Source organism: Gadus morhua, chromosome 22 (genome assembly GCF_902167405.1).
Source record: "Gadus morhua chromosome 22, gadMor3.0, whole genome shotgun sequence".
NCBI lineage: Eukaryota > Metazoa > Chordata > Actinopteri > Gadiformes > Gadidae > Gadus > Gadus morhua.
In genome coordinates this window covers 19928607-19951912 of record NC_044069.1, presented here as the reverse complement: position 1 = coordinate 19951912, position 23306 = coordinate 19928607, and the positions used below count along the sequence as shown (strand labels likewise).

General features: G+C 48.1%; 1 protein-coding gene across 3 annotated transcripts in view; it reads right to left on the bottom strand.

Annotated features, from left to right (window-relative positions):
- The window catches only part of trappc9 (trafficking protein particle complex subunit 9), a 143398-nt gene that overhangs the window by 29237 nt on the left and 90855 nt on the right, over nt 1-23306 (bottom strand). For all 3 annotated transcript variants that reach the window (XM_030346841.1, XM_030346843.1, XM_030346842.1), the window contains 2 exons: nt 17247-17400; nt 10992-11082 (listed from right to left, as the gene is read on the bottom strand). In XM_030346841.1, the coding sequence (XP_030202701.1) occupies nt 10992-11082; nt 17247-17400 (245 nt within the window). The remainder of the gene's footprint in view (nt 1-10991; nt 11083-17246; nt 17401-23306) is intronic.

The window sequence follows — 23306 nt, the reverse complement described above, 5'->3', positions numbered from 1 at the left end:
TGAACACTTGTCAATAGAAATGCCTCGGAGGCAGGGGAAAGCAGCGAAGACATCTCCAAATTAAATGTCTTCAAGGTCGAAGACTATGAATGATTTGAAGCCGCGCTGTCGAGGGGGTTACAGAGCTCTTTTATGCAGGCCGCTGGGGCTGAGATTGGAGGCTTCTGTGAGAGACTTAAATGCTGCATGTAAAGGAAGGCACTCTGAGGGAACACAATGACCCAGGAGTTGGGTCCATCTGGCTGCTCTACTTTAGGCCCCGATGGAATCACGGAATAGAGCATTAGCCATAATAGAATAGAGCATCAGAAGGGTGAGGGAGCTGTGCCAGCGTGCATCTGACACACTGATGGAAAATAAATTACAATTGGGAATTGGCCCTGCATTCTAACCAGCCAACGGTTGCAAGGGGAAACCCATAGTGAATGATGAGGAAGAGTACACTAGATTTATATTTATTAACAATCAAACATTAACATCATTCATTGTACTTATATCTTATTTTTCTGGATACCTACAGCGCTTTATGTAGCGAGTTTGTATGTCTAAGTGGGGGGCTAGAGGTGAGGTGAAATATGCAAGCCAACCAGAGACCAGGGGGTGATTATGGGGTGATGCTGGTTCCAATGCCCGGTTCGGAATTTGATTTTCATTTTTTTTTAAAAACACACTAAAGGAAACCCAATTTAGTGCAAACTAAATTAACCAAATAACTTGACCTTCATATTCCAGAACCCGTGCTTCATTGAAAAGCATTTTTAACAACGTGCCCTGAATCATCCGTTGTTTCTGGTCGAACCTAAACTACTTTGATCTATCAGAGTATAATGTATTCTGAGGCGTTGATGGAGCCGCGCCCAGTGCATTTAAAGATTAAATGAGGTGGAGCAGCCAACGGGCTGACGGAGGTATGAATTTCAGGAAAGAAGTGTGCTGCCAAGGGGTGTGTCTCGGCTTGCCTTCGCCCAACACTTGGGTCCCCAAAGTAACTGCTGGCAGACTTCACCGCTCCTTGGGGTCCGAGTTACTGTGTCAGGTATTTTTGAATGGGCGCCTGGCCAAACACTCTCTTTGAGGGACGGCCAAGCACTGCCGACCAAAGTGTGTCTGGAGGTCCTGATCTCAATCTTCATAAACACAACCTAAGTAGCTCCTTGTGTCTGGGAAGAGCGACCAGCGGAGACACAGGAGCCTCCAAGACCCTTCGAACTGTATCACCTTCTGTGAATCACACGACTATACAGCCTTTCACAAGTGGGACACCGTCGCGTTTCGTTTCGTGGAAGAGGAAATGGTTGACTTCGATCCAGGAGGACGCAAATGTTTGTTTATACTGCCTGGCTGCAGAGCAACAGTGTGCCGTGCAGAAGGAAAGAGAAGACTTGGAAAGGGCGACTTGTACGGGGCAAGGACACGTGGTAGTAGGACTACGAAGGGCAGGTCACCATGCAGAGATGGTCCTTTATGGAGCAAATACGATTTGGTATGTTTGTGCATTTTTTTTTGTGTGTGTTTATGTGTCTATGTGTGGGCGTGTGATTGCGTGTTGATGTACGTGTGTGCGAGTGCGTGCATCCATGTGTGAATGTGGCATCGAGATAAAGGCTTTGAATGTATGTTTGTAGAGGTCAGCACTGATATGTGCCCTACACAGATACGAGGATTTTTTAGATGTGATAATGTCAATAGTGATGCACACATACACACACACAAAAACAAACACAAAACCATCACTGACAAACACAAAACACTGAACCAAGGTTCACAGTTTGTTTACCACCTTGTGTGCTTTGGTTTTGCTTTTGTCCAGAATTTAAACAAATAAAGACTATTATTTTTAATATTGCATGCGTGTCTATAGACACAAAGGTCCTATTTCACCTCCAACCAATGGCAGCAGAGGGGCTAACATACATAGATACACCAAGGTTTCCTCTCCAACTCCATAATGGGTTGCCAAGGGACTACACCAACCCCATATGTAGCAATGGCCTCCGCAAGAACCAGATACAAAGATTTCCAGATCGATCGCTGTAGGCCCTGCCACACCAATTACCCCTATCGTTCACACCACTGCCTAACAGGGGTTCAGGGGGGACGCACCATCTCTTGAGGGGACACACTGTGGAAATGACTCCTTCCAATCCAGACCCTCTCGAAAGAACACAAACATAGAAAGCGCTACACTGGCCGTGGCTTACTGGAAAATAAGGAAGTATTGGGTGGCCTTGGGATTGTGTTGTGTTGTGATATTGATGGGATGTGATCGCTTGCTCAACCTAAATAATTGGCTTACTATTTATTTAACAGAGAAGCTAGCTGAAAAGTACTTTGGGGTGGGACTTAGCTACTCTATAGCACGGTACATTTGTCAACCTATCGTCGCTGAACACGTTGGGTCTTCAGGATCAATTCCAAGCCACAGACAGTTAATCTTGTAAAGAAGTAAAATTCATCTTGCCAGCAATCCATTAGCATAATATGACAGTGCCACTGTGTGACACTGAGCAGTGTCACACTTTGTCAATTCTCTCAATGCAATTCAGATAAGACGACTGGATCCTTCTATCCAGGTGTCTTCATGCATTTTGTTGGATGTCTTTTTACTTGATAATAGGTCTTGGATGGGCTCAACCGGTAATTCTGAGGGCAGTTTTCATCGCATCAAAAGTGAATTAAGGGATATCTTCTGACAAGTAAGTGATATCTATCCATCCATCAATAGCCTGCAATGGTAGCTGCTTGAGGTTTGCAATCAATTAAATTAAATTGAATTGCCACCCCTCAAGCACCAGGTAGGATTGGTTGGAATGAACCCCGGGGCATTTAATCCGTTTCTTGACTAACGACCAGCTCCACCAGGACTAGATATGAATGCAGATTGTGCCTCGGAATCCCACTTGTCACTCAGCGTAATATGCTCATACAGGAGGACAGAGGGGGGTAGCTGGGGAGGAGCTATACCGATGCAGCATCGTGGGGTCTGTGACTGAGGCCCGGGGGCTGCCTGTCCCGTCAGCAGTGCATGTCTATCCAATCCAAAGCAATGTCCCTTATCTGCAGCGCCTCACGCAGGCCTGTCAGCAACAGGGGCAGTCCCCCAACGTTTCTTTAGCCGTCTGCATCTCGGGCGCCATATGGGCCAGACGAGATGAATTTCCTCCTGGGACCAATGCAGGCAGAGACCGGTGGCTCCCAAAAATCTGGTTGTGCAGTTGACCAATGACGGACACCGCTGTGGAGCGCAATGAAGACGGGCAAATAAAAAAAAGATCAAATCTGCTGTAGCCCGCAAATGGTAAAAGCAATGACGCACAATTGACATTCTGGAACGAGCAGTTCAATGAAAAGGAAAAACGGATTCAGTGCCATACCAAAACAAGGTCCACAGGCGGTCTACATAGATCAACTCATGCACAGGGAAGATTTGATTAGGGTTCTGTGGCACCAGAGCATCATTGAGATGAATCAATAGAAGCAGCTGTGTGCTGCAGAAAGATGCTTCTTTTCTTCACTCTGAGCCAAGGCTGTTTTATGTGCAGACTTCGACAAACCCAGGCGACAGTCTCTTCCGACGATACAAAGTAAAATGCAGAAATAGGAAATACTCACAGTGGTGTACCTGAGAAAGAGGGGCCACTGAAGCATTGAGGTATAGGGGATTGATGATGATTATTTTTGGGGGGGAAAACGGGGGGGAGGGGGGGCAGACTTGACAGGTGTCAATGAGCATAAGTTGTAAATAATAAAGGTAACTGAAACCATACAAGTTGTCAGTGAGAAACCTGTGACTCATCGGTGATCAGCGCTACTCTTGCGGCCTTGGAGAGATGAAAGGGTTTATTTTTAGGTTAAAATACCATCTTGAGGTATTGGCATAAAAATAGCGACAATGTGCAAGTTGTGAAAGCCTTAAGCAAACTGGACATTCAATGCTACAACGAACTGCAAGCCGTCTTCAATGCCTTGGCCTTCAAATCCACTCCCGCAACTAATTTGTCTGTTCTCAGAGTGCAAGCATTGTATTCTGGTGGGCCAAACGGCTGTGTCAAATTATTCCTCCGTTTAGCGGAACCTTAAATAGGGTAGGTGAGCTTTCTCAACAATCTCATACCAGAAAACTAGAGTCTGGACTTGGTTGCATTTAGAAATGTCAGGTAATTTGTCTTTCAGGGATGAAAAGGCAGCCGTTGGGGTTACCTTCAAGGAAATCAATGAAAGAGGTGATTTGATAGGAGGAGGAAAGGGGAGGGTGGGTCTGGCTAAGAAAACAAGCGCTCAGTGAAAGAAGTAAAAATCCACAAAGAGGAATGGATTCTTGCTGAAAGGTAAACGTTGGTTGTGACTAAAATAAATGTATCCTTTAACAACTGAGCCTTTAAGCAAGCAACATGTTTGTAAGCACATAAGCCAGTGGTTCCCAACCTGTTTTTGGCCCATTTCTAGCTGTGAAAATGTTGGCTGCTTCCACACAAATTGTATTTCCACAATCATCATCTGCCAGTTATACCAAGGTCCCAGTTAAAAGAGCATTTTGTAGTAGTTTACTCATGGCCCTAACATTACACTAAAGGACATCTTTGATACCTTAAAAAAAAAAGGTTGTTTTTGGGGTGGGACTTAGCTACTCATCAAATATCTTCAGCTTATGTCAGCAGCCTTTTACAACCCTGTGACCCTATCAGCAAAAGCCAAGTTAGGTCCCGACAACAAAGTTGGGAACCACTGACCTAAACTCTCCCTCGCTAGCTTTGTTATAATGACACCAACACAGGCTAACCACTTCTTCTTCAAAGTCATGCGTTTAACATACTTGAGCTGTTGTGTTAAATATGTGTATGTTATGCTTGTCGGGCCAGGTATATGCTTAAGGCACATTGTCGGCTTGTGGATGATAAAATAAGTCAAAGTAACAAAAAAACCCAGACATGTTCTAAAAGTTATAGTTGTAGTTCTTTTAGAAAGCAATTCCACTGACTTAACTGGTTTCCCCATTATTGTCGTTCTTCTCCGTTTCCAAAACACCCACATAGAAGAAGGCCAATCCTTTGTGCTGCATTATTCGTGGCAGGGCGGAGGAGTTATGATTTATGTCCAAGGCTTGCCTAAAATGACGCATTCCCGGCCGAGATTGTTGGGTTGCCGTGATAAATGTCCCGTAAACAGACACTTCTAGCCAGTTAAACGTGCTAACTCTCCATTTCCACTGGGCCCCTAGAAAGGATCCGAGTGGGCGCACCGTGCGTGGTTCACCGATGCGCTCCCGTTTCCACATGAGAGCCAAAGCATCGGTGGAATCACACCGGTGGTCCGAGCCAAAGTAAAACAAATGATCCTTTCATCTCAGTCCTCACAAGATGAAAAAGGAAAAAGCCAAAGCTTTTGTGAACAGTGTACGCACTGCGCTGTGTTTGAGCCATCCCTCAGTTGCTTCCACTTAGCAGGTGACTCCGTCTTCCGTGCCACGATGAGTCACAACCCAACGCACCATGTGTGAGGAAACACTGCCTATCACGCAAAAAGTGAAGGTTATTCACAAAGAGAAACAAACTTCTCAGAGAGAAACCTGAACCGGTGTGGATGACACCTCGTGAGGCCATGTGCCACGGTGTCAGGCCACCTCATCATCGAGTGGTGATCACACTCTTTAGCATCTCCGTCTCTATCTCCGTCCTGAAGCCCCGCCCCTGTCCTGCCCCGCTGAGTCAGCAGAGGATCTGTAAATCACACCACCGCCAGGCCCAGCGAGACGAATACAGTCTCCAGAAATAGGCGTGTACGGCCTCTCTGTCCGTCCTTCTAACTCCATCCGTCTCTATCGGCCGCCTGGGCCCATAGATCTCTGGGATCTCAAGCAGGGGCTGATGGACAGCTTCTGGGTGTCAGAGGTGGAAAAACAAGCTGATAAATCAGCCTGTGTTTAACCAATGTTCTTCTTCCCGCTCATCGCTCAGTGTGGGTAGCCCCTGACAGCTGTCGACCACCTCTCCTGATTTAGGCCTGGCCCGGGGCCATTAATGCTTTCATGTTGCATCCCAAGACCAGAGATCGGTCTGCCCTCACAGACAATGGCTTCCACTGATGACCTGGGGTCCTAGTTTGTTATGTATGTATTTAGCCTCGCTGATAAACCATAAACGGATCAACTCTCAGCGGTAAATAGAGGATTTATGACATTAAATGAAATCTGCTGATCCATTTTTGAATTGGATTTTAAACAATTCCAAACAGAGGAAAAAGGTGTTTGCCTTGCCTGTCACCTAATCGTAAACAAAAATTGCCTGACTTTACCAGAGCTGAGTTAGCACTGGTACATTTCCTCCAATGGCTGAGGCTCTTACTAATCATTAACCAGCCCGATTGCCACGTTGACTTAGTGATGTAGGAGGTACTAGTCACATCCTTGTAGTACAAATACGCATTTTCAATGTAGAATGCAAGCACGATCACCTGGCTCTGACCTCAGCCAATCATGACAGCCAATCATGACAATAATTAGTGTGTAAATGCAATTTCAATGCAAATGAGAAGAATCGATTGTGTTGTCGATGTGGGCTAGGTGATCATTCAGACTGCACAGAGTGAGCCAATGCACACAGAGAAAAACACACGAGAAAGAGCCACCAGAGACGATGTAACCTCCAAACCCTTTAGAGCACGCTCACCGCGCTATCCCCCCTCCCCGGGCCTCGTTCATCAACCTCCCGGCTGATGACTGCAGAGAGAACACCAAGCAGGGCTGGTGGGGTGGCGTGGTGTGATGGAGTCGGGGGGTTAATGTAGGCTCACAGCTGCACTGTATGTCCTTCGCCTCCCAGCTACAGGTGCAGCAGCACTCAGGAGTAACGCTCTTCCATTTCAATGACCTGCGGTTTTCCATTCACACGCGTAGTCCTTCAAGGCACGGGCAGCTCTGTGCCTCCCCACCCTTCCTTCTCTAGCTTTGTCTGATCATCACTCTCTCTCAGGTCAGTGATTTCAGTCATCATCACCATCAACGCCACACGGAGGGGGCTGTGGTGTCCTGGGCACCTGACGAAGGGCTTGAAGGCACCAGACTCCACCAGCGCAGTATCTCTGCATGCCGGGGAGCCGCCGCCTGTGGCCTCAGCAAGCGGCCATCTGCCTTCGTTGGGCAAACACGTGGGAGGGTTTGAGAGGGAGACACTCAAATAGAAAAAAACAACAGTCTTATCAAATTATCTCTGGCCTTTTTACAGCTGCCTGCGAGGCAGCCCCCCCCCCCGCCCCCCCCACACCCAGCCCCCCTGTCCCTTTCTTCTTTCCATCTTTCTCCCAGGCTAAACGTTTGTCTTTCCATTCATGGGTGAATTTGTATGCTGTTGGGATGGGTTCTCGGTAGCCGGCTGATGTCACGGATGGTAATGGGTGGAGGGGTGGAGGGGTGAAGGGGTGGAGGATCAAGGGGACAAAGTCCACGCCCGGCCTCTCTTTACCTTCCAGCTCCCTGCCTGGCCGCCACGGGGGATACAACAGCCCTCTCTTTTTTTCTTACAAATGCATTTACAGATCGGACCACAAATATCGCCAGATAGTTGTTTAAAAGAAAATAAATAACACACAAGTCCCTGTATTTGTTTAGGTTAACCTCTGCTACCTGTTGAACAATGCAAATGCTACTTCTTTATCCCTTGCATGCTTGCATCCGCTATAAACTGTTTATCATCTTTTTTCTGGTCATCAAGGAAGGCTGTTTCCTACAATTGGATTTAAACTCCATATTTCCACTCGTCAAGATAAAGAATGCCTCATTGAGATCCAATCAGTGCTTGAACAGCATCTTATCTGCGCTGACGCTATAAGCGCATCGCTGGTGTTGCTCTGGGCGTGCTTGAGGAGTGGAACCATCTCACTGATACGGACAGCAATGCATGCATGTTTACCCTATTCAAAACGAAGAAGTGTTCTCCAGCCTTTTTTATGTTCTGTTTTATTGAAACCTCCGCAACATCAAATATTCATAGGTTGCTATGGCAGCATAGCACAAAAGACGCATCAAGTTTGGGGCTCTTTATCTGTTAACTCACAGTGACATCCTACAAAACCCCCTGAAAAAGGAGAGATATTGTAGCACCTGCTGCTTCCTTAGTAATGACTCAAGGCAGACAAACCCAAATTTACGGCAGCACATCATTCAAACGCACACTATTGTTTGGTTTCCCTAACGCACATTAACAATCAGGTTGATACGTTCCGTGAGACGGCCGTTTCCATTTCTTGAAACATGGCCCTTAAGTCTTTATGGGAGAGGACAGGTGTCACTGACAGGAAATGAGAGATGAGAGACAACACAAGCGTGCGTCAGCATCAAAAACGCCCTCCAATAGGGCTCCTCTTCCAAGAGCGTCCTCACTTTTACGACTCACAATCATACTTGTTTGTTCAGAAGTTTATTGGGCAGGGGCAAATTCATTGTACATTGTTTCATATTAAATAAAAAATAAATGCCAATTTGCAACCCCTGTCTCCTCTGGTTAGGCCTTTACTAAAAGTTACACAAAAAAGTTGCACTTGAATACGCTCAATATTTATTACTGTATGGTCCATGACTGGTTTTGGCGTGATTGAGTCACACAGCCCACTGCAGTCCCTGGCCCACTGCCCACGGCCTGTTCACGGCCTGCCCACTGACCCATTGGTCGTTAGGGTTGTTGGTTGTTAAATGCTGTGTGGCCTCGCCGCCAACGTCACGCCAACTCACCGTGAGGTTGGGTCCACAGGAGCGTCACCAAATGTTTGCTTTTACAATAAATACAATCACTGCAAGGAAATAATGATGTTGTCATGTTTATGAGTGACGCAGTGAGGGGCCGCTCACCGTGGAGAAGACGAGCCCAGCTCTCTCTGTATCTCGGACCGAGCTGTAGGATCAGCCTCCATTCATTACCAGGGCACTGTTCCCAAGTTTAATGAAAGAATTCACGGAACACTAAAAAGACATGACGCCGATGGCTGCGGTCCAGCTGAATAGTGAGTCTGTCTACTTTACACGCATATAAAACAGGCCCGATATTCCTACCGCATTGTGCTCTCAGACATGCTTATGTTGTTGTAACCTTTGGCACATTGTTGTTTACAAGAGAGAAATACCTAGACCGTTTTGGAATGAAGATTGCATCTAGACTAAAAAGTAAATTCTGCTTACACAAAGGTTTCACCTTTTGCACCGCATCCATTGTTTGCGTAATCTCAGAGAACGAGCGAAGAAGAGGCAAAGAAGCTGGGTAACTATCGACAGTGGAATGACGGAGAGGCCAGTTAAGGTCGTTATCTGTTCAGCAAGGCGCAATCAGTGGGCCATCATCGTTTGCCGCAACAGTTAAAGCTAATGCTATGGTTTAGTGCTAATGGATAACTGCACCACTAGAAGTCGACCTCGCAGTTTTCCACATCAGATACTAGAAGTAAGAGGCTTAATTCAGTGTTGCCACTCTACTGAATAAGTGGTCAAGCTCGAGCCTGAAGTAACTGCATAATGGCACGCAAACGGGCAATCTCCAGGAGGGGCCCCAGTTCCAGCAGGAACGTGAGGACATTTCCAAACGTGTGGCATCGAGAGAATTCCCTGTTCATTCACCGCTGGCAATCTCTTAATTTAAAAGATATGGAAACCTGAATTTAAAGATTCCATTCCAAGGACTTGCGGCGCAACAATGCGATGCAGGACGAATTGGAGGGGATTTAGGACCATCCAGGCGTAATCTACACGCCCGAGAACTGCAGAGTGGCAAAGGCATTCAAAGCATCCGGTTGGGCTAATGATTTTAGCCGCAGGGGAAATCCCAGCGCAACCACCTGTTATTGAGCTATGCGATAGTCCTGGCCGCCTTAATAGAGGCTTACTGAGAGGATTATGAGAAATAACGGCTTCAAGAGTCAGATAGGCATGTAGAGCAACAACTCTTCACAATCTCTTTGATTGGGGAGATGGATAAGTCGGCAAGACATCCATCACGGGGGAGACGTGGGGGAGACAGGGGGAGACAGGGGGAGACGAGGCACAGACAGGCGCTCCTCTACCACGCTGTGTGTCTGTCTGGCAGACGTCTGATGATGGATTTCAATGCAAACCAAGCCAAGCAAGATTCAACCATGAAAGTTAAAATTGTTCCGTCCGTGGAACAAGGCTCCTGAAGGCGGTTCTGTATCCCTTAGATCCGTCCATCGCTCTCCATCACCGTCATCGCCTCTCCAGAAGGGTGCTTTGGTCGGGGTTCCTTTCTGCACGGCGGGGGGTCAGTGTGCGATGCCCAGACGGGGGGGAGTTCAGTGAGCGCGCTCGAGTGTTTACTTCTTGATCCTCCTCCCTCCGTCGCTTCGCTGGGTGCTCACGCCTGACCCCGTCCCCCCCCCCGTCCCCCTGTCCCCGTCCCTCCCCATGGAGCGGACCGCCTGCCCCTCACAGAAGAATGTAATAGGCCTATCGACTCATCAAAATGCCGGCTCCAGTGAAGCCGTCGCCACAGGGTGCGTGTATGGGTGCGTCCGTGCGTGCGTGTGTACGTGCGTGCATGTGTGTGCATGTGTATGTAAGAGAAAGAGGGGCGGGGGGGGGGAAGGGGGGTGGTGCCTCCAAAGATGACTTCAGAGGATGGGCGCAGATGGTGCATTCGTGGAGGGGCTCCCCACTCCAAATGATTCACAGTGTTCCCAGGGCACTGGCACGGCAGCCCCAGAGTAGCCCACAGCGCCACTACAAATGCATAGGCAAACATGGCTTTAGACCCCATTGGTGGGAGGTTTATGCACACACACATCCCGAGGTGTTGTCGTAAATACCTTAAAAAACACACAACCGTGACTACCACCAGTCAGAGAGAGGGAACTTTTGGTTGAGGCGATCGCAAAGTGTGAGTTAGCCACTTCAGGAGCCGGATCCATACGATCCACTAGTCACACACACGAACACACACACACACACACACACACACACGTATGGTATTGAAGGGGCCTCGTGGACCGGGACTCACCCCACTGCAGAGGAGCCAGCTGCAGGTGCTCCAGGACCAGCTGGTTCAGCACTCCTTCCACGCTGGCCTCCCCTTGGCGCCGCAGAGACGGGTGAGCTCCTGGTCAAGGAACACAGCAGCACGGACGCCATGGCGACAAGACATGGACTCGAGTTCACTGGGAGATCACTCGAGATGAACAAGGCAATGATAGAGAAGGGGAGAGAGAAGGGAATAAGAGTCCAGCACCCTCCCGACAAACTGCCCGGTGCCTCCGCAAGCAGGGACGTTGACTGGGGAGCCACAGGTCACATGAATAAAGAAGGGGCCCTTTATGAGAGAGAGAGAAAGAGAGAGCCAGGGATTGTGTCTGTAGGGCTGGGGGAGCGGCTGCCATGGTTACCACCGCCCCACCACAGGGTTAAAAAACCCCACGTTCCATTGGCCTTCTTAAAAGTCTACCTTATCAACCTCGCCAGACATCCCTCACCCAATATAACTAGCGTGTTGGAGAATTCTCACAGTAATAACCTCACACAATGCCTGTGTCGCATTGCATCAACACGGGGTGCTGACGCACAATTGTGTTTTTTGCAAGCTAAAATAAAATGGTGATATTTAATAAAAGAGACCACGACTCTTCTGGCGGCTGACGTTGCCAAATCCAATATCCATCGTCTCAAATCAGACCCTATTGAATAAGTTTCAGTTTGGTCAACTGAGCTACCGCCGGCAAAAGATAAATACGGTCTGCAGAACATCCCTGTGCATGTAATATAATTACAACCCTAGCCAATACAATAGTCTTTACTATTCAAAGCCTCATCAGAGAAACATTTTTCTGAACCATTACTCTGGGCAATTATCATTAAGGTTATGCAATAGGCCTTGCGAACCTTGCGGGAAGGAACGCAAACCATCCTCCTAACGCACACACAGAGACACACACACAGAATCCGACCCACACACACACAGTAATGTGTTTGACGGCAGGAAATTCTCTTCTCGGGGCCAAGACTTAATGGGGCCATTATTGGCGTGTCGGAGCACCATTACTATGTACATGTGAATGAATGTATAGCGGCATCACGATGTGATAGCCGATCCAAGGGTTTGGTTGGGGATCATACCCAACGTGTTTGTTTGGAAGTGACAAAAATAGGAAATATGCTTGGAAGGGAACCGTCTAATTTAAGTCAATTGCCTAGCACCAATTGGGGTCAGTGAAGAATAATATTAATAAAAAGTCTACATTATAACAACTTAACCTACAAAATATAAATAAAGCTCATTCCCTTACAGAACGGAGGCTTTGGTAGGACCTGAATATGAATTCATTGATTATAACAAAACCGCTCTCCCCCGCATAGAAACCCACATTGACACGCGACATCCATACTTTTACGGCACAGTGAAGAAAATGCATGTTTGTGTGTGTGTGTGTGTGTGTGTGTGTGTGTGTGTGTGTGTGTGTGTGTGTGTGTGTGTGTGTGTAACTGAGGTCCAACTTGTGGAAAATCAAGGCAGCTAACCGTGAACAGGTATGAAAAAAGGTATGAATCATTTCAAACAAAATTGAATGGGGATTGAAGTGATGATGTGTTTGATGATGATTTGGATAACACGAAGCAGCAATCAATTACAAACATTATTGCAATCTAAACCCAGCTCCAAAAAGCCCTGCTACTTAGCCTGATGCCCCCAGTGCCCATGTCAGATACATTTTGCTAGTTGTCCTGTTTAGCTCTCAGTGGGGGAAGGAAATGTGTGTCTGTGAGGACATGCCGACAAGAGAGGTCTTGTTAGCATCGTGGCCTTGCTATTGCAAGACATGATGGCCGCGATTAAAAGTGGTGAATTATAAACATTTAAATCCTACGCAGTAATAAAACAAATATTGCTGCTACACAGCCATTAGTCTGATGGTGTGTCACGATAACGGAATCAGTGATCATTTACACAGCTGACATTTGCCATAATGAGCAGTGTCTCGAACTCCATATTGGTGTCCATTAACCTTTGAAGTGGATTATGCATGCAGAGAGGGAGGAAAGGGAGAGCAGGAGGGAGCAACGAGAGAGAGACGGCAGAATTACAATGAGATAGAGTGAGACAGAAGAGACAGAGAGAGAGCGAGAGAGAGAGAGGCAGGGAAAGAGAGAGCGAGAGCGAGGTTGAGGGTGACAGCAGAAGTAATTTGCAGAAAATATGGATCTTTGCCGCCACGTCTGCTTTGACAGATCCCAGGGCACGAGAGAGTTGTAAAGGGAGGAGTGATTTCTAACTCCCACTGCTTTAACCAGCGCTTTGCAAAAGGCACACGTCCGGGTCTCTGGTGACGTGGGGTGTTCTGTACCTCACCGTAAACCACCTTAATATGTATGCTGCATGGGAATATATGTATGAGGAGTAGAGACTAATCTCAACGATCTGAAGCTATGGGTGGCAACAACGTGGAGATGGGGAGCATGTGACTTGAGTGGCATTTGGAGCCACTTGATCACCAGGAAAAGGTCAGCGTCATTCAAACCACCGGTGGGTGGGTCAGACAAATGAGATTGAAAAGCAACGTATTATGTAATAACCCTCAAGGATCATCATTTTATATTAGTATTTCTCGTCTGAACTCTAGTGCTATTTTTTTGTTATTTGTGGGAACCAAATAGTGTTTGATTTATGTTTTTAAATATGATGAGAATGAAATACTTATGAAATGTTTATTTTTTTCCCTTGAATGATTTAGTCAAATCGTTTAAAATGAGCTCATGGCATTCCAATCGGTGTGATTTGCAATCCTATGGAAGGGCTACCCTGGCTTGTCCACGTCCTTGCCAAAGTAGCATCTTGTAACTAGGGGTTCAGGGGCCCATCCAGTGTCACACTACAACCACCCCCTACCTTCTTCTCCATCTCATCACCGTATCTACACACCGCACAGGGAACTTGGTTCACTTCTCCCCCAGAGGGATGCGGATCCATCACATGCTTCTATTGGCTGAGTCTCTGTGACTGCAGGGGCTCTCTCCCTCTCTCGCTCTCCCTCTCTGTATTTATAGCTGTCGTTTCGTCACCACAGGATGAATAATAGTGGAGGCTGGTAGTTATTTAGGTTTTGCTCAGCTTACAGCCAAGTTAGTGGCGTGTTATTTCTAGGAGTGACGTGCTCTTACGGTGCCTTTGGTTTTCCTCATTTATATCCCGTCCCCACCGGGCCCTGTTCATTTATATTATTTATTTAAACTGAAATACATTGTACATTTTTTACTAATTGCCTAATGAATTCAATTATATCGAGAAAAAGTGGACACTTGATGTAAGGAAGGGTCCGGATTTCAGTTGGACCTCCATGCTGTGCAATCGGACAAAGAACTCAAGAACGGTGATCAAATAAAGGATAAACGGATGCTATTGGCAGCCTTCGGTTGAACTCTGCGGCACAATAGCATGGACAGAGTCAGCCGCTCTCTGCTCGTATGAGGAGCTGGGATGAAAAGGAATAGAGTGCTCATGTCATTGGCTAAGAATGGGGATTATAATGGTTTCTTCAATGGCTTCATCAACAACTCCTAATCACTGGCCAGGTAAATAAACATGGTGTACTGGCAATGGTCACCATCAACTGGGAGTCCGATTTTTCATCTATTTCTTTGTTGTTTTTTTCGTCAAGAAACTCAGACAAGAAACTACATTTCATATACAAGGCTAGTTGAATATGATCTGAAGGTGCAAACCACGTCATTAAGATATAATATCGGGAATATCTTTAATCACCTATGTGCAAGGAGGTTAGAAGGTCCATCTCACAAAATGTGGGCCCACGAATATGCTTCTTCCCAATGTTCAGCGGGCATCAGCAGCTCCCCTTCCCCCCAAAAAGAGAAATGCTTTCTCACCTAGAAAACGTTTAATCTGCCACTCTGGACCACGCTGTTGGTTGCTATCCAGGAACAGAATGAGGATGAATCTCATTCGTGTTTACAGATTCCATTTCCGACATGGACCAAAGCTGCGCATGAAGCCAATTATGCAGTTTGTAATCATGAACTTCATATATTATAAAACACATTCAATTATTTTGTCGCAGGGAAAAAAAAGAGTTAACTCTTCCTCTCATTAATTTCAGGATGCGGTTACCGGCATAACCGTTACCATGGTAACCAAGAGGAAATCATACGGCACGACAGAGTCATGAAGGACGCAGATTATTGACCTCCAATAATATAACCGATAATATCGGAGGGTAGGTTTCCTTTACACTGATGACACATGACTGAATGCATCTACTTGTCGACCCTCATTAACATGATAATGTCAGACCTTTGACGCGCACGTCACTCACCACAACCTCCGTGGGGAAAACATGGGGGGAGAAAGGAGGGGGGGGGGTGAGAGAGAGGAGCAGGATCCAGAGGCAGATGACATCAAATGATGGTGGGAGGTCAAAATAAGCATGTAAAAAAAATAAGGGATATGACTGAGAGCCCGAGTTACGGTTAATATGCACTCACAGCTCTCCCGACGGACATCTACCTTAATAATCACCAATACACCAGAGTCCGGGTATAGTGCTTGACCACACACACACACACACACCACAGAGTCAGGGTATAGTGCTTTGTTACACACACACACACACACCAAAGAGTCAGGGTACAGTGCTTCACCACACACACACACACACGCACGCACGCACGCACGCACACACACACACACACACACACACACACACACACACACACACACACACACACACACACACACACACACACACACACACACACACACACACACACACACAGGATATGTGGAGTGCTCCTCCATACGCGCCCCCATCTGTCCCCTGAGTGAGGCCCCAGCCGGATCCAGTCTGCTGAGAGGCCTCCAGATGTAGCCCGTACAGATGCCCCCATCTATGAGTGTATTCTCGCTTTCTTCTCCATCAACTCCAGACATGACGCACCGCGTGGACTTTGTATAAACGCAGACCAGGTTAGAAGCAATGGGCCGTTCAAGGGGCTGCTGCCTGAACTGTAGGGGCTTTGAAATGACACACAGCTCACTTCCCATCCAATCTGATCAATCATTGTTCTTCCACTATTTTCTAACACCTTAATTCTTACTTAAACTTTGTTGTGCTTATTTATTTTATCATCATATCCGCCTATTTTGGCACTCATTGAGCACCCACAAACTGGAAGCCGGAATCCCTATTCTGAATTCCTTATCCGATTCAGTGAGTGTTACCATGAAGAGCCTTAGAGCAGCCGTAGGGTTAGGGGGTGGGACAAGTGTGGGGTCCTGGGATAGGCTCTGGGTTAGACTTTGAGACAAGATGAGATTGAGCGTTATGCAAACACAAAGGACGCCAAAAAAAGGTGCTGTCGGTAAAATTCAAGAGCTATAATTTGAGTTAATTTGTTGCTTGTTCCTGAAATACCATAGCCACCTGTCAGCTTTTAGGAAGTGAAATGCACGAGTGAAATCAGTTTCTAGTCGCACCTGCCCCTGTATGAGCCGGCTTCAAATTGAGCCCCGCTTCCGGCTCGTACCGGACCAATCAGGACTTCTCTTCCCTGATTGGTTCGCTGAATCCATCTGCCCGTGATCAAAGGTGCCGTCAACGACAAAGAAATGCAAGGAGGGCAAGAGCAGAGAGGGAGGGGGGCCGGAGCAGAGAGGGAGGGGGGCGGGAGGAGCAGAGAGGGAGGGGGGCGGGAGCAGAGAGGGAGGGGGGCGGGAGCAGAGAGGGAGGGGGGCGGGAGGAGCAGAGAGGGAGGGGGGCGGGAGGAGAGAGGGAGGGGGGCGGGAGCAGAGAGGGAGGGGGGCGGGAGCAGAGAGGGAGGGGGGCGGGAGCAGAGAGGGAGGGGGGCGGGAGGAGCAGAGAGGGAGGGGGGCGGGAGCAGAGAGGGAGGGGGGCGGGAGGAGCAGAGAGGGAGGGGGGCGGGAGGAGCAGAGAGGGAGGGGGGCGGGAGGAGCAGAGAGGGAGGGGGGCGGGAGCAGAGAGGGAGGGGGGCGGGAGGAGCAGAGAGGGAGGGGGGCGGGAGGAGCAGAGAGGGAGGGGGGCGGGAGTAGAGAGGGAGGGGGGCGGGAGCAGAGAGGGAGGGGGGCGGGAGCAGAGAGGGAGGGGGGCGGGAGTAGAGAGGGAGGGGGGGCGGGAGCAGAGAGGGAGGGGGGGCTTTTCCTCTTCTAAATCCCTGCAGGTGACGCTGCTCCCTCCCTCCCAGACCTCACACGTGCAGCACCAGCGGGCCCCGGGCCTGGCCGGTGAAAGGATATGATGGTCCAGCAGAGGCCCAGCTTGCTGTTGATCTGGCAGCCCTGGGCGCGCAGCCGCTCCTCCTCCAGCTGCTTGGCGCTGGCGTAGCGCTGGGGGTCGGGCTCCCGCTGGGGCAGGCTCTCAAAGTCGATGCGGTCCACCTGGATGGCCATCCTGGGGGGGGGGGGGGGGGGGGGGGGGGGGGGGGAGGGGGGGGGAGACGGGCCAGGGCCCACCCAAGGACGCTGATTACATTTTCATTTAAAGCCGAGGTTAGCGCTTGAAACACACTGGTACTTATTTCTAAGGATATGTGTTATTTAAATATATGGTATTTTTTTAAGTGGACCCCTATGCTAAAACAACCCCATCAAAAGCCCTAGGCCATCAGATCAAGCCTTCCCAGTTGCAGATATAATATAATAATAATAATAATAATAATATAATATATAATAAACAGAGTTAAACAGCGTGTGTGTGTGAAATACAACTGTAAAACCTGTGCTCAAACTTGTGTTGATGATGTACACTCGTACACTGGATTCTTAAAAACTAGCGCACCGATTATTTTAGCTATAATATAAGGATTATTCTATCAAATTCAAAATTGATGTACGGAAACTTTTTGTTTGGTCCCCAATTTGTCAGCCGCCGTTAATAATCACAATTCATTTTGAATTTAATTCATATTTCCAACGGGGTCGTATGTGTACTTCATCAGAGCATAAAATCACATTTAGTCATTAATAAAATACTTTTCTGGCCAATTATGTATACTGAAGGAGAGTAATAATAAATTATTTGCATGCGCACTGTTTAGACAAGGGACAAATCTTTCCTTGTTCAAACCTGTGAGGAAGCCATTGGAATATTCTGCTCACACCCATTCAGTACCCAAAATGTGAAATTACATTCTTTGTTTATGAAAAATGAAATGCTGCTCCCCCTTTTTATTTATTTTTCCGCCATGTCACTAACATCAGGCTCGCACAGATTTGTGGGTCTTGGCAAGAGTCCAGCCAGACACAACTGCATAATGCATCCAAATAGACCCCGCGTCTAGACTGCTTTGGTGTTAGACGGTGCTTTTATTTATTTGATCTATTCACAGGAGCAGCACACGGATTCGAGGTGACAACGTATCCCCAGATAACTACAAGGTTTGACCTCACGGATCCGAGCCAAGGTGAGGGCTGTGGTTAAACGGTCTCTGAAGACTTCCTGCATCACCCTGTGACTCTTCATTCAGTCATGAAGCGTACACACCGCCTCATGCAAAGGCTCTTTAATGTGCTGAATGGACTCTTGGAATCAATGCACATCTCTTTTCTGTGCGTTGTAAACTGTGATCAATGTGGTCGGCGTAAATCTGCCAACATTTATTCAGACGTTAAAACAAAACGTACGTGTGTGACTGTGTGTTTGGGTGGGGGGGCATGATGACATTTAAATTGCAAAGATATTTATGTCAGCCCATGGGCTATGCTTCATTGGACTACAGCAGTGCACTATAACTCACCAGACCATCAACGCCAACACCCCCCCCTAACCCCCCCCCCCCCCCCCCCCCCCCCCCCCCCCCCCCCCCCCCCCCCCCCCCCCCCCCCCCGCACGCTGAGTGCTGCCATGGGCCCCTCGCTGATGGGAAATTAGACTTTGTGACTTTGCCCACGTTGGTGACTAAAAAGGAAAATTACTGTAAATGACTTCCGTCTCACCGGCCGGGCCCTCATTGCAGTAAGACGTTTGCGCACACACACACACACACAGACACAGACACAGATACAGAGAGAGAGAGAGAGAGAGAGGGAGAGAGAGAGAGAGACAGACAGAGACGGAGAGAGAGAGAGACAGACAGAGACAGAGAGACAGAGAGAGAGAGAGACCAACACAGGGTGTGACACGCTGGGTCACACACTGCTGGTCCCGGGACGCCAATATACCCACGTCGAAATTGCATAGTGATCAATGTTTACTGAAGCGAACGATTTTTGCAATGAATGTTTTCAAGTGTGCTGTCCTTCCTCCCCCCCCCTGCACTGAGCTCCATTCTATTCCAGTTGCCGGGGAGGGGGAAAATATCCATGAATTGATCGCCCACGTGTGTGTAGTGGGATCATCTCTTAATTCCAGCTCAGAGACCCAGCCGAGGGGCTACGATGGAGTTCACACCGTCAGATTGTCTACACCGGCTGGGCCCTTGCTAGACCCTGTCTTACGTCTTTTCTCAATACCCATCATCCTCTTCACAGGGACATTATGACGACTATTAGCACACATTTGAGGCCCAATCCAGGTAAAGAGCAGGCAGCGAGAGGCAGAGAGACAGGCCGAGTGGAAGGGAAAGAGAGAGAGACGATGATTGAGGAGAGAGATTTTGTGCGTGCAAGGACGCCTCCTCACATGGGCACACATACCAGAGAGCCACGCGACACGACCGAACGAGAGCCCGAGTAACTGCAGCACCGCAATTATCCTCTCCCAGCCTTCCACAACAAAAAGGAGCGCACATTAAATAACAATTACGACCTGTGAACGTGGACACGAAAGGAGCACTGACGCTTTCGCTGCAACACTCAAACGCGGGTGCGTTTGATGTCGGGTGGCACCAGGCGTAGGTCAGCCCTTGATGTCCCATCTTCAAATGGGCGCCTGTTTTCCAGTCATCTTCAAAAGCCAACATTACTTAGCAGTCTAAAAATACCCGGTCCGCTGCATGTAAATGGATCAGAACGGCGGCTATGAATGGGGCTGGATCTGGTTTCGCTGTGGACATCCAATTATGAAAAACAAAGGCTGGACATTAGGGCAAAAGGTTTTGTGCGGATGGCCACACAGACGCAGTGGCCGACGAGCAATACATAGAGCCTCGTCTTTTAAAAGGCAACGGGCGGCACCAAGTTAATTATACTGTCGGATGGGCAACAGAAGATAATGTGTTGCGTCCTTGCAAATAAGCGTGTATACGTGGTATAGACAAAGAAGTCCACACACATAACAAAATGCTCACAGATGGGGAAACGAGGAACCCATTCTTCGCTTTTCACTCGGGACGCGAGAGCACAGGCTTGAACCAATCTCCTCCTCCCATTGATTTTACCGGGGCAGGGATTAGGCCCTTATCAGGCCAGCCATCCAGCCTATTACCAGGCTTTTAATAGCGGACTGTGTTCCAACATTGAGCCACCATGGAGCACCTCCAGGACTCATAAGCAGCCCGGGTCCCATTCCCCAGGTGGGCCTGCGGTCCCAGAGAGGATAAGAGCGGTTGATGAGGCCTGGCTGGCTGACTGACAGACGTTGTGAACCCCAGAGTTACCACTTTGACCGTGGAGTGGTGCACATGTTTGTTTCTTTTATGGTTTTTGGTCGCTTTAACAAAGACAGGAGAAAAGCATTTTGAATTGAGTTGGTGAATGGTGCTTTTAGACCCTAACAGACATGGATAGGATATTCAACTGCTGCAATGCAGTTGAATTTACACTATTGCAAGCCCTTGTGATTGGACCATTTTAGGCGATTCCTTGTGGGTCAGCATTGTCCGAATAAGAGGTCAATATAGAATGCTTATTTTTCTGATACTGGGTGGGTGGTTGAATGTAGGCCTAATTGATTGGGTTATGAACATAACATCGTTATGTGTGATGTGTGCAATTTAGTGAACTGCTGTGCTATTTAGATACCAACAACTATAGTTAATGTTTACGTGTGTGTGTGTGTGTGTGTGTGTGTGTGTGTGTGTGTGTGTGTGTGTGTGTGTGTGTGTGTGTGTGGATGGTTTTCCCTCGGATGAGCAGTGTGGCCGAGGACAGCACCGTTGTTAACTGGAGGTTAGGGAAACGTCTTCGAGTCATCTCTTCTGTTGTCTCTAATAAACAACAACTACCCAAGAAGGCATCTTGGTGTTCACCTGCTAACGATTTCCTGCCGTCATGTCAGCTGGCCTTATCGTTCGTCATTGATTTCAATATTCTATTGCAATGTGTTGTCGAGCATTTCTCGAACAACACATGACGTTTCAACCCTCTTCAGATGCACTGCAACAGCAGCCCGCAAAACCCTGGATCTACATGTAATTATTTTAATGACGAATACACATTAATGTGTATTTTTGTGCATGTGTGTTGATTTTGTTAAACAGCAATGCAAGCGCAAACGTTGTTTGCTTAATGAATTGTTGCTGTCAATAATTGGCCCACTAATTGAAACCGTGAGCCTAAACTGTAGTATGAAGCAGGCTCTGCATTCCCTTTGTGTGAACACTTCCACCCAGCCAGACAGATGGAGAGATGGATGCACTCACATTACGAGCCAAGCTACGTCTGCACTCGCTGGCAGGGGTGCAACCTAAGCTCGCATTTGCATGACAAATGGAGTCTAGGCCTGTGAGGAAGTACTCTCACGGTCGTGCATACATAAAGAGATCTCCCTCCAGTTACCTGATGGAAACAGTGCTGCCAAAAAAACAGGACAATAATCTTCCTCAGACATCCGCCGCATAATTATTCCCTGGTTATGACTTCCTGCGTGTGAGCAGACAGAAATAGAAGCTGATCCTACAACCAACAGCAATCACGCTCTTACAATCTGCTCTGCCATACCATAGCCCACAGTCGTCATACCACAACAACGCACACCCAGCAACCACAAGTTGGAACACGAGAGAAATAAAGACAACGTATTGAGTAATTGACAAAGAAATGGTCCAGGAGAGACCGTTTCCATCGGCTCCGAGAAGGATCCAAATATAGTCTGGTACTTCATATGAACTGTGTCTAACAAAAGCAAAAGAAAGAGTCCTGAAAATGAAAAATCGAAGCCTGTGCGATGGCTCATGACACTATATTGGTAATTACTGGCCCTCAGGACAGCTACAGCAGAGGGGCCTGTTCCATGGCAGTAATAACATAACCCTGGGAGGGTCACGGCAAAATGATACTCTAATTAAATGCTGTGTTCCCTCGGAGCAGGAGCACATGATAACCCCATTAGGGAGTGAGCAGGGGTCCCTTTCGTCCGACCCCTGCCGCAGCTAGGAGGGGGGGAATCATGCTTAACGGCCCACCCCTCTGACCCCAAATGCGGACGATGTATCCAAAAGCACCGCTTTCAGAAGCACAAGGCGTCTGCTGCTTATCCTGCAGCCGTGCACACACCTGTTGGAAGAATCGAATGGAGTCCATTTCCTTTTGATTTTCCAACAGAGCGATGATTCAGATTCCTTTGTTTGTGTATGCAATCATAAAACAGGCTGAAGGAGAGAAAGTGCTGGTGTGTGAGGGAGGATTTGTATGCATCGGCGTGTGTGTGTGTGTGTGTGTGTGTGTGTGTGTGTGTGTGTGTGTGTGTGTGTGTGTGTGTGTGTGTGTGTGTGTGTGTGTGAGTGAGTGAGTGAGTGAGTGTGTGTGTTTCTCTCGCCTCACGTGGTACCCTATTTTTAGCTCACGTGCCAGCGCCTCAGTGCAGTGGAGGAGAGGAGGGGGCACAGAGGCAGCCGAGAACCTGAGCTATTTATAGCGCGCTTCTCCCTAACTCCCTCCTCCTCCTCCTCTTCCTCCTCCCCCTCCTCCTCCTCCTCCTCCTCCTCCTCCTCCTCCTCCACCCCCTGCTGCTCGCTCTGCCTGCCAGCAACAGAGGAGCTGGCTATCATCAGCCATTAACATACCCACGCTCCTCTCCTGCGATGGGATGCGCCTCGTGAGCCGTCGCCACGGCGATAGTAATGGCTTTGGGTATAGGTGTGAAGAGAAAATGCGCTTCGGGCACATCAATCGATTTGCGATTCCCACGCCGTCGATTCACCCCCGGACGGCCGTGGTGCTTTACAGAGTGCACTATTTTTAGCCCGGCAACAAGCGACATAATGTTATTCCACCGAATTACACGTTATGAAAACACATTACTGGGGGAGATGCAGCGAGGGTACGCGTGGCATTTGCTGATCCATCGCCGTGCAGAGAGATGCAGGCGTTTGCCGCCACAAATAAATGTATTATGTCGATGCACGGTCTTTTCACGAGCGCTTTTTTTTTATTTGCACCACGGAAAAAAATACATTATCACTTCAGTATTTATTGAGA